The following is a 22,723-nucleotide window of genomic DNA, read 5'->3' on the forward strand; positions in this document are numbered from 1 at the left end:
AATTCCAAAGCCCTTTCTTCAAATAGAAGCCAAGAAAAATAGAAAAATGTTATAAATCAAAACGTTTTCTATTAAACAATGCATATGGCACTGATTATGCTTATGTAAAGAAGCTAAGCATTGTATCAGCCCATGCTGCTTTTTTTAAAAAAATTTTCCCTGGTATTAATCTGTAGAAAATGTCAGAAAATGCCGGTCCCCAAGTGCCCCCAGCTGCTTGCTGTGGGTCGCTTACCCTGACTTCTCATGTGTTGCCGTGATGCCTTGGCACGATTTGCTGTATAACCGGCATGTAAATTGAACTTCACAGCGCCTGTACAGATCGGTTTATGAAAAGAACAAGATGAACATCCACATCGTGCCAGACATGGTGGAGATGGTGACGGCCAAGGATTCTCAGAAGAAAGTCAGCGAGGTTGATTACCGCCTGCACCTCCACGAGTGGATTTGCCACCCCGACCTGCAAGTCAACAGTCACGTCAGGAAAGTCACGGATCAGATCAGCGACGTAAGCCATTGCTGTGACAGGCCCTGGCCCCGCACACCCACCCGAAGAACAGCAGACTCCCCTATTGCCTCCCCTCAGCCTTTTTTCACTAATGCTTTCCTGTATGTCCATGGGTCGGACTTGATTTTGGAGCTGTCCCTGTAAGCAGGGCTCTGTGCCCATGTTTTCAAGGCACCCTTAGCCTCTTTGTGTAATGCCTTTTGGTTTTCATTCACAAAGTCATCTGGGTTCCTGAGTGTGCCTCTGTTTTTCGTGTTAAGGTTATGATCAATTTTTTTCCTTATCCCTCTACCAAAAACCTCTAGATTGTGTACAAGGATGACCTCAACTGGCTGAAAGGCATTGGTTGCTATGTCTGGGACACTCCTGAAATTCTCCATGCCAAACACGCTTATGATCTACGCAATGATGTGAGTTTGCCTTGTTTTGTTCCTTTTTTTAGTAGATTTCCATCTCGACGTAGTCTAGAGTCAAGGGGGGAATATATAAAATGTGGGCATTGTCACAGACCAGCTGTGGGTTAAGTCACTTTGAGGATGGCTGAGCTGGAGAAGGATGCTAGGAACAGAGCAGCCACTTGTCAGGAGTGCTATGGCATCCCTAGTAAATAATGCAATCCAGCTATGCCATTGTCCCCTGGCAGAGAAGGGACCTTTGGCTCTTCTCTCCCCCTTTTGGACTATTTTGGTTATAGCACATGAGCTATATGAGCACATGATTCTCATTATAGGAAAATGTCATTTGTTTGTAGTCATTTGTTTGTGATGCTATAGGCAGGATCTCTTTGTAAAAAGAGGATTTGCCGGGCAAATTAAATACTGCAATAACAATTTCAGTAAGAAAGCTTAAACTTTCCTGGAAGAGTAGTTGTCAAGCTTCCTGGAAGCCTCTAGAAGCCCCATATGACTATAAACATTGGTTACACTGATCATTATAAAATTCAAATGCATCCTGATCTGTTGAATAAGTGCTGATGAATGTAAATCTCATGAGTTAAAAGCAACCAAACACTCTGTGAAAACCAGCAGACGAATGGTCCAACATAGGCTTGTTTTCTTCCTCTTGGCAGATCAAGTACAAAGCTCACGGAAAGAGAATAAGGAACGACTACAAGTTGGTCACTGACACACCGGTTTATGTTCAGGCTGTCAAAAGCGGGAAACAGCTAAGTGATGTAAGTGCTTACAGGGGCAGTTACCATGGACATCGATAAAGACAGGGGCCACCACTCAGCAGAAGTGGCACAAACCACAGATTGGGCAGGGCCAGACCTTTTCTAACTGGGAAAGCACAGTTGGTGCCTTAGAAAGTACTGAAAATGCTGCTCTTGTTTCCTGAAACCTGATGTGTTCCAGTAGTTCCTTGGGTGGAGTTGTAAGGGATCTGAGTCAATGAAATACCTAGTGTTTTAGAGCTTCCAAAGTTGCTTTTCGTACCCTTGTGTCATGAGCAACAGTTTATTTCTCACTGTCTAGGCATTCTAATAACTGTGGTAGAATAAGAAGCAAGCAGACTCAGAATTTAGAGATGTGGGTGGGAGTCCTGCCTCTACCCCACGTGACCTGTGAGGCTTTTGAAAAGCACTTACCCTGTCTGAGCCCCGGCGTCCTGGGATGTGGAGAAGAAAGTGTATGTGAAGTGCCCACTGTGACTCCTGGCACAGGGCAGGCAGGGCAGGCACAGAGCTGTTCTTTCTTTAGTAACTCCACAGGTTGATGAGTGAATATTAGATCCCACCAGTGAGTTCAGATGTTGAGACCTATTATTTGGGAACTTCTAGTGGTAAAATGCCCACTCTTCCTCCTCTTGTGCCTGAACTGTCTCTTCCACTTGTTTCTCAGTGTGGGTGTCCACACCCTGGCTCTGACCCTATGGGTCCAGACGCAGTAACATATCAGACAGAGTTCTCTAGGCAAAGAGAAGCAGGCTATCTTTTTTTGTTTTTAAAGAGGGATTTGAGTTTCCATTCACTTTGCTTTGAACAATGCTGCTGCAATCTGAATCAGCTCACTCTGCTTCTCTCTGCATCAGGTTGTCTACCACCACGACTACGTGCACAGCGTGAGAGGCAAAGTGGCTCCGACTACGAAAACTGTGGATCTGGACCGGGCCCGTCGTGCGTACAAGCTCCAGAGTGAGGTGGGCAGTGAGAACTCGACAGTGCCCAGCAGAAATCCGAGCCGTCAGCCTCTACAGAAGCAACCTTGGCTTGGGCATCCCCTTGGCCTGACCTTGTAAAATATAAATGCTGTCCCATTCACATGAGTTGAAAAAGAAAAAACAAAAATAGAGCATAGCTTGTTGTCCTTCTTGGCTGGCAAGATCCTTCTGTAGAACAAACAAACAAACAATAAATGGGTAGGGATTTTTTTTTGAGCAATATTTGCAAGTTACAAAGAAGAGGACCAATATGCCTACCCTGCTTCCAAAAAGCTTAAAATCAAGATGACAAAGACAAGGCATTTAATCATAAGTGGCTACTAACAGTAAAAGATAAAGCTAGAAATTGCCATTGGAATGCAGAAGAGAAAGCACCTGGACCTCACCTGCATATTTAATCTATTCTATGTTACCCAGTGGTGCTGCTTTGGTCTCAACTTTTAATGCTACTTTCTGCCTTAAATATTAAAAATAATGTTGTTTTTAATATTTTAGATATGGTCCTTAGTCCTGTAGCTCCTCTGAGAGACAGAGTATTTAAGGTCACAGACAGAAACTCCCGCAAGAGCAAGTGCAGCCTGATGTCCAGGCACTGTTTGGAAGGGAGGGAGGAGAGCTAATACAAAGATGTGTCTGGTAACCACGAGTGTCTCAGCGACTGGTGATGGCTTGAATATCATCACCTGAGTACAGGGTTAACAACAGAGGTGGCACTCGGCTGCCTGGCTTCTCTGCATTTCCCAAATTCTTGCTAGATGCATGCAGTCGACTGCGTGTGTATTCAGAAGCCTAGAGGAATTACCTTCCATATGCCATTTCACTTATTGTTCTCTTTTTCCAAAACAATAAAGGGTAATCTGACTCATTTCATGAGTCTTAGAATTTATTTAATTTCTTCTTGAAATCCATTCAATGAGTATATAAAATATCTAATCAAAACCCTAATATCAGCCATATGTGATGTGTTGAACTCAGATCAACAAATGTTGATGTTGATGCCAGTTGTCACTTAACCTGCTCTTCCTCATTCCAACAGAATCTATACAAAACCAGCCTGCGCTTCCTGCCCACTGGATACAGGCTTCCAGTTGATACTCCTCATTTCAAACACTCCAAGGACGTCCGATACATGAGCAGTTATGTGAGTGGTGTCCTCCTCGTTGAGATGGGGTCTGAAGGTGGGGTAGGAGGAAACTAGTCTTAATGAATAGCCTATTCTCACCCTCCAGTAACACCCTAAAGGGGCAATGTGATCTAACAATGGGAAAAGGCGGGGAGACAGCACATTTTCCAAGGGTGCTATGGAATTGGCCGCTCCTGCAATTCAGTAGTGCCTGGGTAGCCCCATGGGTTAGGATGGGATGTTGGTGGGAGCGTTGGCTCAGGGCCCATGGCTACCATGATGCTTCTGCTTCTCCTGCTTTACTTAGCACAGAAGCAGCCTGAACTATCCCAAGCCATTTACTGGACAGGCAACTTCGCACACATACTACTAATGTGTGGCAATGGTAGTGTCTTCCTTCTGTGGTGTTTCACAGCAGAAGATATAACATCACTGTGCTCCTTTGGAAAGAGGACTTCTTGCCCAGCTGTGGGCTCTGCTACTTACCTCACTACTTATCCTCTGTGCCCAGTTCATAGAAAGCTAGAGGGGTAGATAGGCTCTCATTACCTGTAGCTTGCCCAAATGTTGGCTCTGGTACTACCCTTCTCTACTTTTTAAAAGTACTAGATTGGGACTGGATGCATTTATTCCATGGGCAAAGCTTAGAGAAGTTTTGGCCATCCCAGTGACTCTGGCCTGCAGATGACAGCAAGCAGTTGGTTGAAGAATAAGCTGTCCCTTCCATGCTACTCTTCAGAGTCCTGCAAATCAAACCTGCTCACCAAAAAGGATCCAGTAGCCTGTGGCCTAGTAGCCTGTGGCCCAAGAATAGGCTTCCAAAGCAGATAGTCACGTGTTTAATAATCTAACTCACCATTTTTTAATCAGACTACAAAGCCATTCATCAGTCTCAAAAATATTCTCTTGTTCCTTCTTTGCATTTCCTAATTTCCTAGCTACACTGAAACTAAAAACTATAGATTTTTCTTGCATTTTTCATATCTACCTATGAAAACAGATTTCGTGTAGGCAAGGTTGTTTTATGCCTTTCTGGACCTGGTTTTACTACCAACAAATGATTTCAAGGCTCGGACTAATATTGAAATTTTGTTCATGACTTTTCCTTATACTTAATGCTTAGAGAGCAATTTTCAAATGAAGATGACATCTCTTTTCTATTTGGAAAATGCAGTGTTGCTCTTTGTTTACCCATAATTGATTTCATTCTGACTTTGCTTTTGCAGTTCAAGTACAAAGAAGTCTATGAACACATCAAGGCAAATGGGTATACACTTGGCCCCAAAGATGTTCCATTTGTCCATGTCCGGAGAGTCAACAATGTCACCAGTGAGGTACCAGGCATGCTTATTCTCTGGGAGACATATTGAGTTTCAAAGACCATAGCTTTGTTTGAAGTGCATTAAGAATTAATTATATTTCAGCTGTGAACTTACACATCAGCAAGGAGTAAGAGGGTCCTTTTGTCGTCATTTTGATACTGGTATCCCTTGGCAGTGTTTTTCTGTATTTGGTAATGCCATTGCAGCAACTCAGTTCCATAGGTTATGATGCAAAAATTTTCTAGAGAAATATTTCCTTCTTTTGACATTTGTATTTAAAAATCTTTAATAAGGTTGCATTTTAATCTGACTCATGACCTTGATTTTCTACATTAACTATTGGTTTGTATACCTGATCCACCCTGCAACCGTCCGATAGAAAGTGGAAGGCTTCGTGCTCAGGATTCTTTAACTATATGAAATAGTATCATTTTCTCTTTTTTTCCCCCTAATCTCAAGCATTTTCTATATCCATATTTCCTATCCTGCTTCTTTATGTAAAATATTTGATTGTTAAGTAATCGGTAGATGCCCTCATCAACTCTGCTAAGCACCTGGAATGGTTTTTTCCTCCAATGTAGAGACTGTATCGAGAATTGTACCACAAACTGAAAGACAAGATTCATACAACTCCCGACACACCTGAAATCCGCCAAGTCAAGAAGACACAGGAGGCTGTCAGCGAGGTGGGTACGCTCTTAGGAGAGGCAGGCTGTGGAGCTCAGGGATGAAAGTCAATCATTCGGTCTCTAATGTGTGTGTCTCTGGATATTTTTTTTCCTTTAGTTGATCTACAAATCAGACTTCTTCAGGATGCAGGGCCACATGATCTCCCTGCCATACACACCCCAAGTGCTCCACTGCCGCTACGTGGGAGACATCACCAGTGACGTAAGCATCTCACAGGGTCTTTCTGGAGGAGTCTTACCAGGAGGCAGTCTTGCTTTCAGCATTTAAAACGACCACTGATTTTTGAACAACCTTTTCCATTGAGAACTTCTGAACTAAGTAGACAGCTCGGAGGTGAGGTGGTGTGGGAGGAGGACGCCACAATTCTCTAGCTATGGAAACAGTGGTAAGAGGACTTGGGGAAGACAAGAATGGCCACCACTCTTGATCGTTTAATGACCACCATTCTACAGTCCACACTGAATCATTCCACCTCCTTACTCCCTAAGTGGCCTCTGGCGTAGGTCATGTTTGGTATTTTTCTCTCGCTCACCCCTACTCCCAGCTCCTTTAGTAACTTCCTGCTGCCATTTTAAAAAATTTTCCTGGAATGTTTCCTCCTCCAAAAAGGCCTCCATTCAATCTGTGCTCTTCTCCCATCAATCTGATAATAATAAAAGAATAGCAGTGTTATCTCCTCAGCTCAGGGTTAGAGACTGAAATGAAAGAGCCTGTGATTTACGTGAGTGCAAGTAAACCAGGAGTGCAGGGTGGATGTGTTGAACCAAAATGAAAGACAGATCAATACGGAAGTGTTGCTGCTCTGTCCTGATTTACATTCGCTCATGACCAGCTATATTTCTGTGTCTTCCCCACAGATTAAGTACAAAGAGGACTTGCAGGTCCTGAAGGGGCTCGGCTGCTTCCTGTATGACACTCCTGACATGGTCCGCTCCCGGCACCTGCGGAAGCTCTGGGTGAGTGCATGTCTTCACAACACGTAGTTACCTCTGCACGGCTGCCAGGGACTCCATCCCAGGCCTCCAGGGCCTGGGCAGAAAGAATCGTAGCCTGCAACTACTTTTAAGAGGAAATTTACCATTAACCCACTTGAGCAGGTCATGACCTACTTAAGATGATCTGTGCCTGCTATAAAAGGTGATGAGCAGCTGGGCGCGGTGGCTCACGCCTGTAATCCTAGCTCTCTGGGAGGCCGAGACGGGCGGATTGTTTGAGCTCAGGAGTTCGAAACCAGCCTGAGCAAGAGCTAAAAATAGAAAGAAATTAATTGGACAACTAAAAATATATAGAAAAAATTAGCCAGGCATGGTGGCGCATGCCTGTAGTCCCAGCTACTCGGGAAGCTGAGGCAAGAGGATCGCTTGAGCCCAGGAGTTTGAGGTTGCTGTGAGCGAGGATGATGCCACGGCACTCTAGCCTGGGCAACACAGTGAGACTCTGACTCAAAAAAAAAAAAAATGGTGATGAGCTTAGTTAAATGATAATTGTTTTTGTTTCTGCCTAGAAAGACACCTAGGACACATGAAGGACATGCTCAGCTTGCACACATCACCCATTTGAAAGACAATGTGACATGCAATTCCTTAAAGGATTAATTAACTTGTATTTTTGTTGGTTTTTTTTTTAAGTCTAATTACTTGTACACTGATAATGCAAGGAAGATGCGAGACAAATACAAAGTGGTGCTTGACACTCCAGAATACAGGAAAGTGCAGGAACTGAAGACACACCTGAGTGAGGTAAGGGTGGTTTACCTGTCACTACAAGTCAATCAAATTGACCAGCATGAACTGAATTACTCAAAAAAGTTCTTAGTTCCTCTAGTGATCATTTTTCAGGCAACTACAGCTGGTAAAAGATTTCTCCTCTGCCCTTCACTGTGGGCCACACTTTGAATCAGTTTACTTATTATGTCCCCTTTTGGTATCATGAGGATATTGATACTTGCCCTTCCAACGAGTAAGGCTGATGAGAGGTTTTATATGATTTTATAGATCAGAAAGTCCTTTTATTACCCTATTGTTATAGTCTCCAAACTGAACTTATTTAAAAATTATATTTGTCTTTCATCCCTGCTCTGAGGAACCCTAATCGTGGCAGTGCCATTTGAAAAGTCTTCAGTGGCTCCCTGCTCTACTGCCTGCCCAGTAAATTCCGAACTACTTACTTTCATTTTCATCTGCCTGCCTGGCACTGAGGCTCAGGCAGTTATCTCTGTATAGATCTGATCCTGTCACCTAGACAGTCAGTTCCTTGAGGATTGAGCCCCATCTTATCTACACATGTGACCCATAGTGTCTTGGCCATAATAGATGCCCATGTTTGCCAGTGACTCAATGTGCTTTGCAAAGGTAAGTGTGTTCCACACATGTAAACGGTTGCTTTTCTCATGGGTCAGTTGTCCCTTCTCACTCTGCCAGCAGTCTGTACTGTGGTTTCACCCAGCTGAGCGTGGCCGCAGACCACCCTGTCATTCTGAATAGCTCTGATGGCTGCTGATGAAGAACTTTATGCTCTTAGACTTGAAGATGCCCTGGAACCCCAAATGTTGCCCTCAGTGGAGGGGATATGCAGCTTCCGATGCTCTTAGTGGGCCAGAGTCAGAGGATGATTAATTCTTCACCATTCTCTGCATCAAATGCTGCACTGAGCCCACCTGCTTTCCTAAAAGCTTCCCCGTGTTATTTCAAGTGGTGTTTGCAATCAGACAGGAACACTTATGCTCCTTTTATCCCAGGGAGCTTGCACCTCTCCACTCTGTGTCTGGGAGTCACCTGTGGAATACTTGAAACTACCCCTGAGAGGGCTCTGACCCCGAGTTCCATACCAGACTCTGATCCTCTGTGTCTGGGCATCTGTGAGCTTTTGGATGCTTCATAGAGATTCTAACTCGCAGCCAGTATTGGCACTGTATCACCTTTCCCCTTCCGCTACCAAATAATAAAAAAAAAAAATTGTTTGGTAACATAGTGTTTCAGAGTAAAGATATCTCTGAACTACCTTTACTTCTCTTGGCTTTCTGAGTTCAGAATTATCTAAAGCTTTAGTGTCTCCTCTTTCCAATTCCTGGTGTATTCTGTGCGTGTTGCACATCAGCACTGGGGAAGAAGGATGGATGTTTTTCAGTAGTGCAGTTTCCGCCACATCTGCCTCTGTAAGAATGACCCGGGCTTGATCAAATGCTGGTCCACGCCGCTCCCCTGTATTCAGAAGGGCTGAGTTAAAGCCTACGAATCTATTTTTGGTAAAGACCTTCAGGGATTTTTAGCATCAGGAAAGTTTGGGAAACACACTGACTTAGTAAAAAGTTTGGTAGCCAAAAGAAGTTCAAGTTATTGACTTCTGAGTTGTCTTTGAATTGTAGATACTCATGACATACATACATTTGTAGTACTAGGGAGCAGGGATGTTGTCCCAAGAAGCATACACAGTGCATACCTAAGTCCAGGGGAAATATAATACAAAGAGAATTACAGAAATGTCACAGCACAAGGCAGATGCATTGGTGTGTGCCTGTAGTCCCAGCTACTTGGGAGGCTGGTGTGGTGGTGTGTGCCTGTAGTCCCAGCTACTTGGGAGGCTGAGGTGGGAGGATCACTTGAGCTCAGGAGTTCAAGTAAAGCCTGGGCAATGTAGCGAGATCCTGTCTCTAAAAATAAATAAAATAAAATAAAATAAAATAAAAAGTAATGGCTTGGGAGAATTGGGTGTTAGTCCCAGATTTACTTCTGATTAGCTGTATGATCTTATATAATTCATAACTTCAGCACTCCAATTTCCTAAGGTATAGAATTGTATTAGAGGATTATCTGGACTCCTTTTAACTGTAAGATTCTATGAGTTTGTTGATTTGCTTTACTCAAAATTTAGCCTGGAAGAAGGATGAAATTTTCATTTAATTTATCTCCTTCCTTTCAATAAAAAATCAAAAAAAGAAAGAAAAAAAAAGCCCCAAACATATGAGCTACATTTTGTTTTAACTTGCAGTTGTATATAATTTGGATTTTAAAAAATTGACATGTACATAAATGTATATACATACATAATATTTACTTCTTACATTTTAATTGTTCAACTGGTATTTTTATCTATGATAAGAATTTATTTGGTATCCATTTGTTCTTTCTAGTTTGTCATATTATATTAAATTCCCTCAACATATATTAGGGGACTACTATTTTTCGGGCCCTTGCCTAAGCTCTTGGTGATGAACGGATTGCAGAGCTGAGCTGCTACATCCCGTGGCCCCTAGTCTGGGAGAAGGAACAGACGTCAATGTGATAAATGGTGTCTTACAGGAATAATCAAGACAGCATGGACTCTAGAAGTTTTCCAAGCAGATAAGAGAGAGAACATTCTAGGCAAGAAGGACAGTACGTGAAAATGGCTATAATGAGTTCTAGGAACTGGGAATAGTTTAAATTACACAAGTGGAGTGTAGAAGAATGTTGGAAAATGAAGCTAGGAACATGGGTTGGGCCAGGTTGTAAAGACTTGTAGGTATTATGTCAGTGATCTTGGGCTTTATAAAAAATCATTGAAGAATTATTTCTAAGCAGGTCAGATCTGAATGTTAAGAAAACTGTCTCTCAGACTTGCGGGTGAGACACGGGGAGCAGTCCAGTCGAGGAACTGAGAAGGTGCTTTAGGAGTGCTTTAGGCCGTGTAGGAAATAAACAAGACAAAAGGCTGAACGTGGTGGTGGAAAAGGACGAGAAGGATGGATTTCAGGAACATCACAGGGTTAGGAGCCAGGCCTCGCGACCATTGTGATGTGGGGATGAAGGAGACAGCTAGGATGATTCCCCAAGTTTCTCGCCTGGGTAACTGGGAGATCAAGGAGTCATTTAGCAAAACAGAGAAAAATAGGACAAGAAGCAGATTTGGGCAGGAGATGGGGTTCATATAAAGAGCTCTACATTGAACATGATAAATCACCCAGATTCAGACAGTTGTGGAAAATTTGGGTCACAGGATATGTAGATTTGAAAGCCGTGAATCTCAAAGCGGTGGTTGAGGCCATGGGTGAAGACAGGGACACCTGAGGAGAACACATAGGGTGAAACTCAGCTCCTGCTAACAGCAGCCTTTGGGGCAGGGCAGGACTGTAGTGGGAGGCTGAGGGGGAGCGCCTAGAAACACAGGGAGAAGGGTGGGATGGAAGCCAGAGAAAGGAGTTTTTAAAAAATGGAACACTGAGCAGTTTCAGTTTGCTAAAGAGAAGTGTTCTTGTGTTTGGCAATCACAGTTTATAGTAGTCTCAATGAGAGTGAGTTCATAGATGTGGTTGGGTAGGGCCAAACTGTGGTCTTGAGAAATTAATCAAAAAAGAGGAAACAAAGAAACACATAGGCAGCTTGGATGGGAAAGAAAGGAAGGAAGCTAGAGGTTAGAAAAGGTTTAATGAAGGGACTTGAGTCCGTCTGCAGATGAAGAGAGAGGGCTGGAAAAACAGGAAAGGTCGAAGGTATGGAGGGGAAGGGGGTAATTGCCAGAACAGGGTTCTAGAAGAGAGAACTGACAATGGGAGCAAGCACACAGCAGGAAGCTTAAATTCTGGACAGGCTAGAGAATGTCCCTTGTTTTGGTACAAGGGAAAAAAGAAAAAGAGGGCTGAGGAGGTAAATAAAAGATTGGCTATCAGTAAGCAATAAAGGTATCTGCAGGGAACATAACATGTCAATAAAGCAGAAATGATGGTGATGACTTGGTTTATGTCTAGCTCGTGTACAGAGCTGCAGGCAAGAAGCAGAAGTCAATCTTCACTTCAGTTCCTGATACTCCTGATCTTTTAAGAGCCAAGCGAGGGCAGAAGCTTCAGAGTCAGGTAAGCTCATTTGCTAACGCAGGTGCATAAACCTGCCACGCTGGCATCACAGGCTGGTTATGTGTACCTGGCCTCTCCTGGCCAGTCGCAGACTTGCACACTTGGTTGTCCTTGTTGTAGCCTCATGCTCATTAACATTCCACTTCAAAAAGCAGTTTTCTGGCCTGGTGCAGCGGCTCATGCCTATAATCCGAGCACTTTAGGAGGCTGAGGCAGGAGGATCGCTTCAAGCCAGGAGTTCGAGACAACCCTGGACAACATAGTGAGACCCCATCCATACAAAAAATTAAAAAATTATCTGGATGTGGTGACAAATGCCTATAGTCCCTGCTACCAGGGAGGCTGAGGTGGGAGGATCACTTGAACCCAGGAGTTCAAACCTGCAGTGAGCTATGATTATGCCATGGCACTCCAGGCTGTCCAACAGAGCAAGACCTTCTCTCCAAAAAAAAAAAAAAAAAAGAAGAAGAAGAAAAAAGAAGTTTTCTTTTGGGCCATCATAATCACGGTTATGTTTTACCCAAACAAGAGATGCCATGTCTTCTTTTCTAAGTGCTATATAACTTTTGTCATTGGATGCATGGTCTGTGGACTCCAAGTAGTGAAAATTATTGCTTGATCATTCCATAGATCTGTCTGTTATCCACAGAGAAATGAAACCACATTTCATGCATTCAGGCAAAAATGGGGAGAAAATATGTTGAGGGATCTATGGGAAACCTCACTCTTCTGTCGACATTTTTTATCATGTGAGTTTAGATGGGACCAGCCTCAGTAGTAAGAATATTAGATAACTGGAACATGTTTATGTGCTTTCAAATGTGAGTCACAGAGAGAAACAAATGAACAAAAACACATATGACAAAAAACAAACAAGCAAACAAACAAAAAACCAGGACAACAAGCAGACAAGCCCCTCTTATTGAAAGGTTAGAAATGAATGAAGAGGAGTGAATACCGGAGACAAAATGCTTTACCTCTGTAACATCTCACCTTATTCTCTTATTATTCAGTATCTGTATGTTGAACTTGCCACCAAAGAGAGACCTCATCACCATGCTGGAAACCAGACCACAGCCTTGAAGCACGCCAAACACGTGAAGGACATGGTCAGTGAGGTAAGATGGGAGTTCATCGCTGAGTCACTGGGTTAAAGAAAAAATACTTTGTTAAAACTTTGGTCTGCTACCTCTGATCTGAGAGTTCCTTCCTTGTGCTCAGAGTCATCAAAACACAGAAGGCAAAGCTATTCTTTAAGATTGTGATACACTGTGTCCCTCCACTAGATCTGGGACTTGGTTGTGAATTGAGAGGGATGAAACACTTGAACTTAAGTTTGTCTCTTTGTATTTCTTAGACCAAGTACAAGATTCAATATGAAAAGATGAAGGACAAGTACACCCCGGTTCCAGACACACCAATCCTCATCAGAGCCAAGAAGGCTTACTGGAACGCCAGCGATGTACGCACTCTTCCTTTTCTTCTGTGTGGTAGGGAGAGCTGAGGTTGAAGTGCCTAAGAAAAATAAGATATCTCAGTCATATCCATGGTTCAAAGTGATGGCCCACAACATGGATCAGGAAAAAAAAACACGATTTTTTTTCAAAGAAAAAAAAACTGGCCCAAACAGTACCAGTCAGGCAAAGTAACTGAGAGATGGTAGAAGCCTATTCTTCTCAGTTCTCTCCTGGGCAAAAATACGACCCTTTCCTTGTAATTCTGTGGTAGCATGTTCTAGGGACACTTGAAAACTAATTTACTTATCCATAAAATCATGGTCTTAGAGTCATCCAGACAGATTAAAATCCTGATGCTGTCACTTGCCTGCTGTATGATTCTATATAATGTGTCTAATTTTTCTGAGCCTCTTTTCTTATATAGAGAATGAGGGTGAGGATCATGATAATTAAATAAGACTAAACAAGATAACATGTGTGATGTTCTTAGCACACCACTGGGCTCTTAGTTGACACTCAGAAAATGTTTGTTCCCTTTCTTCTCTTAATTGCTTAAATATAGATCACGAGAATGATGCATGACACAGTAGTTAGAATTGGGAGGGACAGACTTTCATTTCACATATAACATGATCTCAAGGATAAGACTGCCTTTTAACAGTAATGAGATTATCTGTTAATGAAGATGTAAAATTAGTCGACCCAGGATAGATGGCCAGTCCTCACCAGTTTCATGTCTTAGAGCCCAACCAGGAGTTCCCCATACCCGTGACCAGAACCAGAACCCCTAGAGGGGTGGACACATTGGGACTTAAACTGAGCCAGAAGCTCCAGCCACTCCATTACCCCCTCAACTTAGCAGCACAGCTCGAGGGTCTCAAGGCATTTTAAGGTAACGGCAGTGAGCCCTAAGCAGGAATGTGAGGGGATACAGCAAATTAGAACGATATCTCATTTCCAAAACTTTGTCAGAAATTTGGAGCAGAGGGGAGCCTACTAATTGGAAAGAGGCAATGGCCAGTTAGTGCTTAAAATATAAGCTGAGAAAGTCATGTACTCCCCTCAAAATCTGTCCCCTAGGATGTTATTAGTCTTTGTGTGATGTCCCTGTCTTTATCGCTTCAGGGTTACTGTTGAATATTAATTAGAACGAAGCTTAATTTGCCTCTTTCAGGGGTGGCCACTCAGTGAAATTGGCCCCTGGGCTCATAATGCCCCACTGCACAACCCTATCCCTGGGGATTTATCAATGCCGATTCTGATAACCCTAATCTTTAAAATACTTTCATGTAACAAGGGGGTATCTGGCATTAAATTCGGTGTATCCATTGTGGCTGTCCGCATAAGTAAATCTAGGCAATTTTATGAGATTGTCCATCTAAAAAACAAAATGACGAAGTCAGAGAAAGACATCTTTTGTTATGTGTTTGCTCAGCTATCCAAAAGGAAGAGAACTGTTTAAGGTTGAAAATAAGCTGCTCAGAGAAGCACCCATCTTGTGCAGATGAGATGAATCTTAGGTTAATATCAGAGCTGTTTTCTCTTGAAATATCACAAAAATAAAGATTATAATGAATAAATTTTTAAGACTGGTAAATTTTTAAGACTGGTTAGCGTGGAGAAGGCATTTTAATGCCAAGAGTTACAAGCTAAATCTTTTTCCCTTGCCATGTACATTAGTATGTCTTGGACTCAACAAAGTTATGTTTGGGTCTTTTCTACTCTGACATGAGTTTTTGGTTTATGTTTTACATGTAAATAAACTTTGTCTTAAGTAGTCTTAAATTTACAGAAAAGTGGCAAAGGTAATGCAGTGTTCTCACATATCCTACACTCAGATTTTCTATTTTTAACACCTTATTGTAGATTTGTTATAACCCATGAACCAAGATTGAAACATTATTATTATAAAAATTATGTTAGTTATGATATTATTATAACTGAACTCCATACTTGGGATTTCATTAGTTTTTTCTAACATTCTTTTTCTCTTCCAGGATCTGAAATAAGTTTTTTAATGTTCCCTAAATGTATTCATGGGAAAACCTAAGAGAGATGACTCAAGAAAGTTCAAGCTTAGAGGAGCTCAGTTATTTACCTTGGTAGTTTCCATAACCCATGTGCCTTTTCTCTTTCCAGCTCCGCTACAAAGAAACGTTTCAAAAGACCAAAGGGAAATACCACACTGTGAAGGATGCTCTGGACATCGTTTACCATCGCAAAGTCACAGACGACATCAGTAAAGTACGTCCCTGCGTATTTCTACTTGCGTTGGGCTCTATAATCCATTGCAATTTTTTTTTTTAAGCAATCTGCCTTTTCTAAAATTCTCCGGAAAGAAGTAGATGCTTTGACATCAGTGTTGGGTGAGGCTGTCTAGCTGTGTTTGTGCTTCTCTAACAGGTGAAATACAAGGAGAACTACATGAGCCAGCTGGGAATCTGGAGGTCCATTCCCGATCGCCCAGAGCACTTCCACCACCGGGCAGTCACTGACGCGGTCAGCGATGTGAGTGTGGGCATCTTCTGTTTTCACATACGGATTCATATTCCCATACGAGTTACAAAGTCGAACACTACATAAAAACTGATGAGACACTTGGCTAGATTTTAGAGTTTGTGTATGGATGTTTTAAATTCAATTGCTAAATGAGTGAACTTCAACTAGAGAGAGGGAAAAATATATTCGAATCTATAAACCTGATTTGTCTTCTAACTGTACGATATCCTATTACAGGACCGGAAATGATATACTTCATAGAAAATAACCTATTTTTGGTCTGTTGAAGAAACAACTTCAGAAGCAATTAAGACATAACAATTCTTATTTAGAAAGAAATTTCAGCTCACTATGGAAATATGGCTGCCAGCCTAGCGATATACCTTCTGGGAAAGCATGCCTGTTAAACTCAAATTGCTTTCATTAGAATTATTAATAAAAAAATGGAAATTTCTATATCCTATCAAACAATACACCATACAATGAGCAGAAATCAGTGTTACTAGAAACTTTTTAAAAATAAGTGTTTTAGTACTTTATTATTTCATATACATCATGGGTCCAAGCTACAATTTGTTCCACTTGTACAGATACTAACTTACTGCTATTTGCGGATGGCTTCTTAAAACTCTTTGATGATGTTCTTCTCCCAGGTAAAATATAAAGAAGACTTGACCTGGCTTAGAGGCATTGGTTGCTATGCCTATGATACCCCTGACTTAACCCTGGCTGAAAAGAACAAGACTCTCTACAGCAAGGTATCTATACCCAAGGAGAATGGCCAATCCATTCAACATACACCTGTACACACAGAGAATTAGCACTGAGGAAATGACCTTTCATATTTCTGTCCCTATCCTGGCTTCTAGACCTTAGAGTACATACTGAATTGTTCCCTCTCCTTAGAAATTTCTCTAGCACTAACCTCATTAACTATAGTCATTTATTTGATTTGATAAAAAGTCATCTCAGTACAACTCCTCCTGACTCTTCCAGAATTCCCTCCCTATTAATGTCTCTGGGTGATTTACCCCATTACAGCTGATATGGTAGCAAATATAAAGTGAGGTTATTTTAATCCACAATGTGTGACACAGCAAATCACTTAGCTTTTATGGCCTCATTATTCTGTTTACAAAATTTTCTAAAGCAGTCCCATTCACTTCCCTTGAGCTCTAAAATAGGAGTCAGAAAACTTTTTCTGAAAAGTGCCACATAGTAAATATTTTAGACTTTGTGGGTCACATTCATTCTAGTGCATATTCTTCTTTGTTTGTTCCAACCCCTTAAAAAGCATTCTTAGCTCATGTGGCTGTTTAAAAACAGGTGGCGGGCTAGATGAGTCATAGTTCGCCCACCCCTGCTCTAAAAGATTATGATTATCTGATTAATTACTGGAAGCCTGTATTCAAATTAATGGACTAAAATCTGCCTTCAAGTGCACATGAAAATAACCTTCAAAGTAAAATAATAATCATAATATATAGAAACAAAGAATAAATTGATTTAGATTTTTGCCTAATATGGAAAATATATCTATTTGACATTCATTCCATGAAAGTGTTTTCTGGTATGTATTTTTGGGCTAGTTTTTAAGACATCTAGGCAGGTGTGCCCTTCATTGCCTTGGGAGACACAGTAAACAGTAAATACTTGTTGGCTCTATGAATTAATTATCACAATTATATGATAAGATGAATAGTATGTCTCATTGTTTAAGATAATTATAGCCTGCTATCAAGTAACTGCATTCTGTTTTCTCTAGTATAAGTATAAAGAGGTATTTGAAAGGACAAAGTCAGATTTCAAGTATGTTGCCGACTGTCCAATCAACAGGCATTTCAAGTACGCAACTCAATTGATGAATGAGGTATGTATGAACTGATCCAATTAAGCCTATTCAATTCCTTTAAGAAGTCTACACAGTTATTTGATTAAAGCCCAAAACACGGAATGACAGGAAAGCCATTTTAAGTATTCATTCAAAATAAAGATTTGGAAAGACTCCATAATGTCACCGTCTGATGGGCTCTGCCAAAACCATGAATAAGACAAGTGAAGGGGCCATTTAGAGTGGTGTGAGGATTCTACAGTCATCAGTACCTGTTTGCACTAATGGGGTAGCACAGCCCTGTGGGTGACGAGACCAAGGAAGGAAAAGATTTTGCTGACTGTCAGCTGAACTTCATTATGTATAATATTGTTTAGATTTGGGAGACCCAGAAGTTCAAGATTAATTTAGTATCCCCTATGAAGGCCCCAAAATGGCAGTGGTTAGAACAGTTACCCCAAAGGGAACAGTGTGATTCATGCATTCAAATGTATTGTCATTGTTATTATTACATATGTAGGTGCACAGACCTATCCATTTGCACCAAAATTTTTCTTTTTATCTTCCCTGGTCTTTCCTGTAACCATCTTTGCAACAATTTAAGTTAAATTTAGCTCAAGATGGCTGAAATAAACAAGCTATGAACTTACTTACATTTAGATGATTTTATAATGTTTGGATGGTTTCATAATTAAAATTTTATTTAATTTTCTATTTTCAAATTTTCCATAGATTTATGTAAGTTTACAGATAATATTAGAATATTAGTAAATATTAGATAAATATATGTAAAAGTGAAAATGTAGCTGATGGTATATTTACTTAAATGTATGACTTTTTAAAATTTGTTTTTGTTGTTTTTTAACACATTGACTGCCACACTAGAAAAAAATTTTTTTTCCTTGGGACCACAGTATTTTATTACAAAAATAGAAGCTTCAAAAACAAAACGATCCTTTCTAATTTAATGGAAAATTTGTTATTTTTTATTGTTTTCTGTGCATAAGTTATATGCAACTTGAAAAATAGTTCTCATGGCTCCCAAGGTGAAGAGACGTGTGAGTTTCATATGCTTCATGAGGCCCCAAGCTCAAAACTAGCGTGAGTTAAATACAACTCACCTGGTAGTTAATGTGTTAATTTGATCTATTTCATTTTCAGTAGATTTCCAGGCTGGACAACTCTGAAGAATTGCTGTCAATAGCTTCCTAGGAGGACAGTCTTGATATATTTTGCTTCTATTTTGCTAAGGTTTCCAGGTCTCTTTTATAATCAAATAAATTAACTAGCATCAAAAAACTATTACAATTTTTCCATGAATGTTTCAGCATCAGATATGCTTTTGGCTTCTCAAAGCCTTAGAAAGTAAACCTGTAGCTTCTCAGTACCATATTTTAAATACAGTGTAAGATACCATAAAACCTGACATTGCTAACGGCATCATATATAAAGATGGACAATGTTTAGACACAAGATACTCTAATTTCAGTGTGTAAAACAGATCCATCCCACGTTCCAGCCCTCTCTGGGTGATCTTCCTTCACTGACTCTCTTTGCTTCCCTGTTTCTATTGCCCTGAGTGCTTTGGGAGCCCACTCTAGAAATGATATATTTCTTGCTCTCTGGAGTGTTTACCTTGGGACATTTCTATGTAGCCTTGAAGTTGTACTCTTGCTATAATTTGATATGATGTTTGAGCAGAAAAAATACAGAGCTGATTATGAGCAGCGGAAAGATAAATACCACCTGGTAGTGGATGAGCCTAGACATCTGCTGGCTAAGACCGCAGGCGACCAGATCAGTCAGGTACTGTGATGGGGCTGGCTGACGGCCCAGGCAGGATGTGCTCCGGGTTTCTCATGAGATGTCGTCCCGTCTGCTGCAAGGATGTCATAGGTTCTGCCTATGATATTGGACTGTTCTGTTTCAAAGTATCTGTCTAGCCACCCAAAGAGCCCGTGAGCTATTTGAGTGTGCCAGTCCATGCTCTGTGTGCTCACTTGTGCTGTGGTGAAGATGCAAAGAAAAGCTGGGTGCTCCTACCCTTCTTCTTCCGGAGAACCTGTTTGTATACTGCACCTGTAAACTGCAAATTGAGTTGCAAAACCAAAAACAAACAAGCAAACAAAAATTGATGGAAAGAAAGAAGACACAACTCTTTACTGTATTTTTTTATTCCAAAGCTGTCTTCTTTCCTATAAAGCAATTTTGGTGGTAATGTAAGCGAGACTAGCTGTATCATTCCCCATTCACAAAGATTATGCATCATCGACTGCAAGTACTGCAGTCATTCTGCTTGGCATTGTAATGTACTTGGTGCCTTCACCCACACATATATGTGAGTACATAAAGCGTGTATGCCTACATCTCTTCACTCAGAGGTGAGTGGGATATAGCGCCATGTTCTTTTCTGTCTTCATAAGTCTCTTTTGTGCTTCACTGCTCTTTGCATGGACAGAGAAAATATAAATCTAGTGCCAAGACGCTTCTGAAACAAGGATGTAATGAAATTCTGCGTCCAGATATATTGACTGCTCTCTACAATACATACATATGGAGCCAGGTAATGTCTGATGGGATGGGAAGAAGGAGGTTTAGAAGCCTTGGGTGCATTCCCTTTTCTGCTTTCATTGATTTCCTCTCCCTGCTCCATTCTCATGCTGGTTTCACATGACAAGGCTTCATAAATACTCTTTCCTTGTAACTGAACTCGGAATGTGGCCAAGGGTGATGATGAGACAGCCATCATCTGTACATCATCTGACTCTTTTGGAACTCCTAATAACATTAACTCTTTCAAACATTATTTCCAAATTGGTATAACATTAATTTATATTTTTCAGTATTTGCCTCAAAGAAATAGATTCCTTAGAGACTGAGAATATTAAGTAGATTCAACAGCATTTAAAAGGTCTGAATGTTTAATATTTTCATCTAATTTTTCCATCGTTCAATTATCACTGTCACTCTACTGAGGAGATGTGGATTAACGTGCAGCTCTTTGAGTGTTGCAAATATTCATGGTGCCTCTTGAGTTCGATGCTGACTTGCTAGGTTATTTCTAGCCCATCTGTTCCCACACACACTTGTTCTCAGTATCACTGATAACATTGCCTTCCTACAAGGCCAGCCGAAGCACACACTTTCCATCGCATGCTGAAAGGTAAATTTGAAGAAGCAATAAACAGTGATAATTGGTTAAGTACTAGATACGATGTTAATAAAATGCCATTTTCCCAGACCAAAAAGTTTTCAATCAAGCTTTTGTATTAGCAACTTGTTTTATCGTTTTGGTTTGTCATCAAATCAACACATGAAATGAGGAGGATAAGCTTTCCCTATAAACATTCCATTTGCCTGAACTTCCTCCTTTGTCCTCATATGATCATCAGGTAGTTGTGCATGAAATTTTGTTGTGCTCTCTGTATCTGTCCTGCTTGAAACAGCTTATGTGCATGAAAAAAAATTGACTTGAAAATTACAAAAACAAATGCATTTTTTTAAAATGATAAACACCACTTTGGGAGGCCAAGGTGGGAGGATTTCTTGAGGCCAGAAGTTCGAGACTAGCCTGAGCATGAGCAAGACCCTATCTCTCCACAAAAAAAAACAGAAAAATTTGCTGGGCATGGTGGCTCGTGCCTGTAGTCCCAGTTGCTCTGGAGGCTGAGGCAGGAGGAACCCTGGAGCCCAGGAATTTGAGGTTGCTGTGAGCTATGATAACACCACTGCACTCTAGCTCTGATGACAGAGTGAGTCCCTGCCCCCCATAAAAAAAGATAAACACTTCAAACTGTATATACTCATTATTTTACATCTCTGTTTCATCTTTGATATGGAAAAACACCTTACGAGACTGTACATATTCAATGCAGTATATTGTGAGTGAAATAGTCCTTGTCAGACAGAGATCAAAGTTCTAGTCCTCTGGATTCAGTCTCGTAACTTCTCAGGGCCTCTGTTTCCATGCGTGTAAAATGTATTGGAAATTATCATTATCATTATCTACAAACTCCATTACACTTTTGCTATCAAATACAAATTTATGTTAAACATTTCCAGTTAGGATTTAAAGACAAAGCTACCATGACACCATCTCCCACTTTGGTATTTCGAGAGGAAAATGAGATTCTTAAAGCCCACTATTTGACTTCTCAGAGTTAACTCATTCTTCTCTTCCACAATTTAGATCAAATACAGGGAAAATTATGAAAAATCAAAGGACAAATTTACCTCGGTTGTGGACACTCCAGAACACCTGCGTACTACAAAAGTCAACAAACAAATCAGTGATGTAAGTACAAGAAACACTGAATAGATTCTCGAACTTGGGAGGCATATGCAAATGTGGAGGGGCGTTTTGGATTGTCACAATGTCTGGGAGACCACTGCCAATCAGTGGGAGGAAGGAGGGGGTGCTAAATGTCCTGCTGTGCACAGCCTTCTTCTAGTACCATAAAGAATTGATCCCACCAAATTGGCAAGCACCGAGACCCTAGCAGAGAGTACGAAAGTACCTGTTGGATCTACAGAATTCCCTTTCCTTTATATTCACTAAAAAAGAAACCCTTTGTATTTATATTTTTGTATTGTCAATTGAGAAGCATGACATTGTGTCTTTCTACTTTTTAATCTCCCGCAGATACTCTATAAACTGGAATACAACAAGGCCAAACCCAGAGGCTACACCACAATCCACGACACGCCCATGTTGCTGCATGTACGCAAGGTCAAAGACGAAGTCAGTGATGTAAGTACCAGATGGTTTGCAGTCCCTCTCGGCCTGGCCTCTTTCTAATGTGATATAACAAACCATGGTCCAACGATCTATTCCTGTGTAACAACCACCCTAAAACTTAGTGGCTTAAAATAAGTCATCTATTTTGCCTGTGATTCTGAGTTGACTGGGCACAGCTGGGTAGTCCAGCTGAGGCTCAGCTGGGCCAGGACATCCCAGGTGGCTCATCCCCATGGCTGTGGGCTGGGAGCTTGGCTGTTGTATAAATGGGAACCCCTCCATGTGGCCTCTTCACATGCCTTGAGCATTTCCCCAGAGGGGCCTCCACATGGCTTGAACATATCCTGGGACACTGATAAAAAAAAATATTAATTTCCAGGCCTTTACCCTAAACATACTGATTAGTAATTTAGTAAACTAAGTCTATGGTGAAGCCCAGAAAATTGTGATTCGTATGATAAGTTTAGTAAACCCTACTATAGCTTAGAACCATACTTTGGTTCCTAACCAAACAGTGTACTTAGAATGGTTTACTTTGGCCTTAATCACATTAAAACCTAGAATCCTT

The 22,723-nt window shown here is 41.1% G+C and overlaps 1 protein-coding gene across 1 annotated transcript in view; it reads left to right on the top strand.

The window, feature by feature from the left end:
• Positions 1-22,723, top strand: part of NEB (nebulin) — a 207,647-nt gene that overhangs the window by 137,066 nt on the left and 47,858 nt on the right. Inside the window, 20 exon segments of the mRNA XM_012659396.1 lie at positions 311-508; positions 814-918; positions 1,578-1,682; positions 2,540-2,647; positions 3,705-3,809; positions 5,018-5,125; positions 5,695-5,799; positions 5,900-6,004; positions 6,661-6,759; positions 7,432-7,542; positions 11,526-11,630; positions 12,644-12,748; positions 12,988-13,092; positions 15,227-15,331; positions 15,491-15,595; positions 16,240-16,344; positions 17,352-17,456; positions 19,119-19,223; positions 21,607-21,711; positions 22,060-22,167. Of these exon segments, the coding sequence (XP_012514850.1) occupies positions 311-508; positions 814-918; positions 1,578-1,682; positions 2,540-2,647; positions 3,705-3,809; positions 5,018-5,125; positions 5,695-5,799; positions 5,900-6,004; positions 6,661-6,759; positions 7,432-7,542; positions 11,526-11,630; positions 12,644-12,748; positions 12,988-13,092; positions 15,227-15,331; positions 15,491-15,595; positions 16,240-16,344; positions 17,352-17,456; positions 19,119-19,223; positions 21,607-21,711; positions 22,060-22,167 (2,202 nt within the window).

The sequence above is a fragment of the Propithecus coquereli genome, unplaced genomic scaffold (genome assembly GCF_000956105.1).
Source record: "Propithecus coquereli isolate 6110/MARCELLA unplaced genomic scaffold, Pcoq_1.0 Scaffold118, whole genome shotgun sequence".
Classification (NCBI taxonomy): Eukaryota; Metazoa; Chordata; class Mammalia; order Primates; family Indriidae; genus Propithecus; species Propithecus coquereli.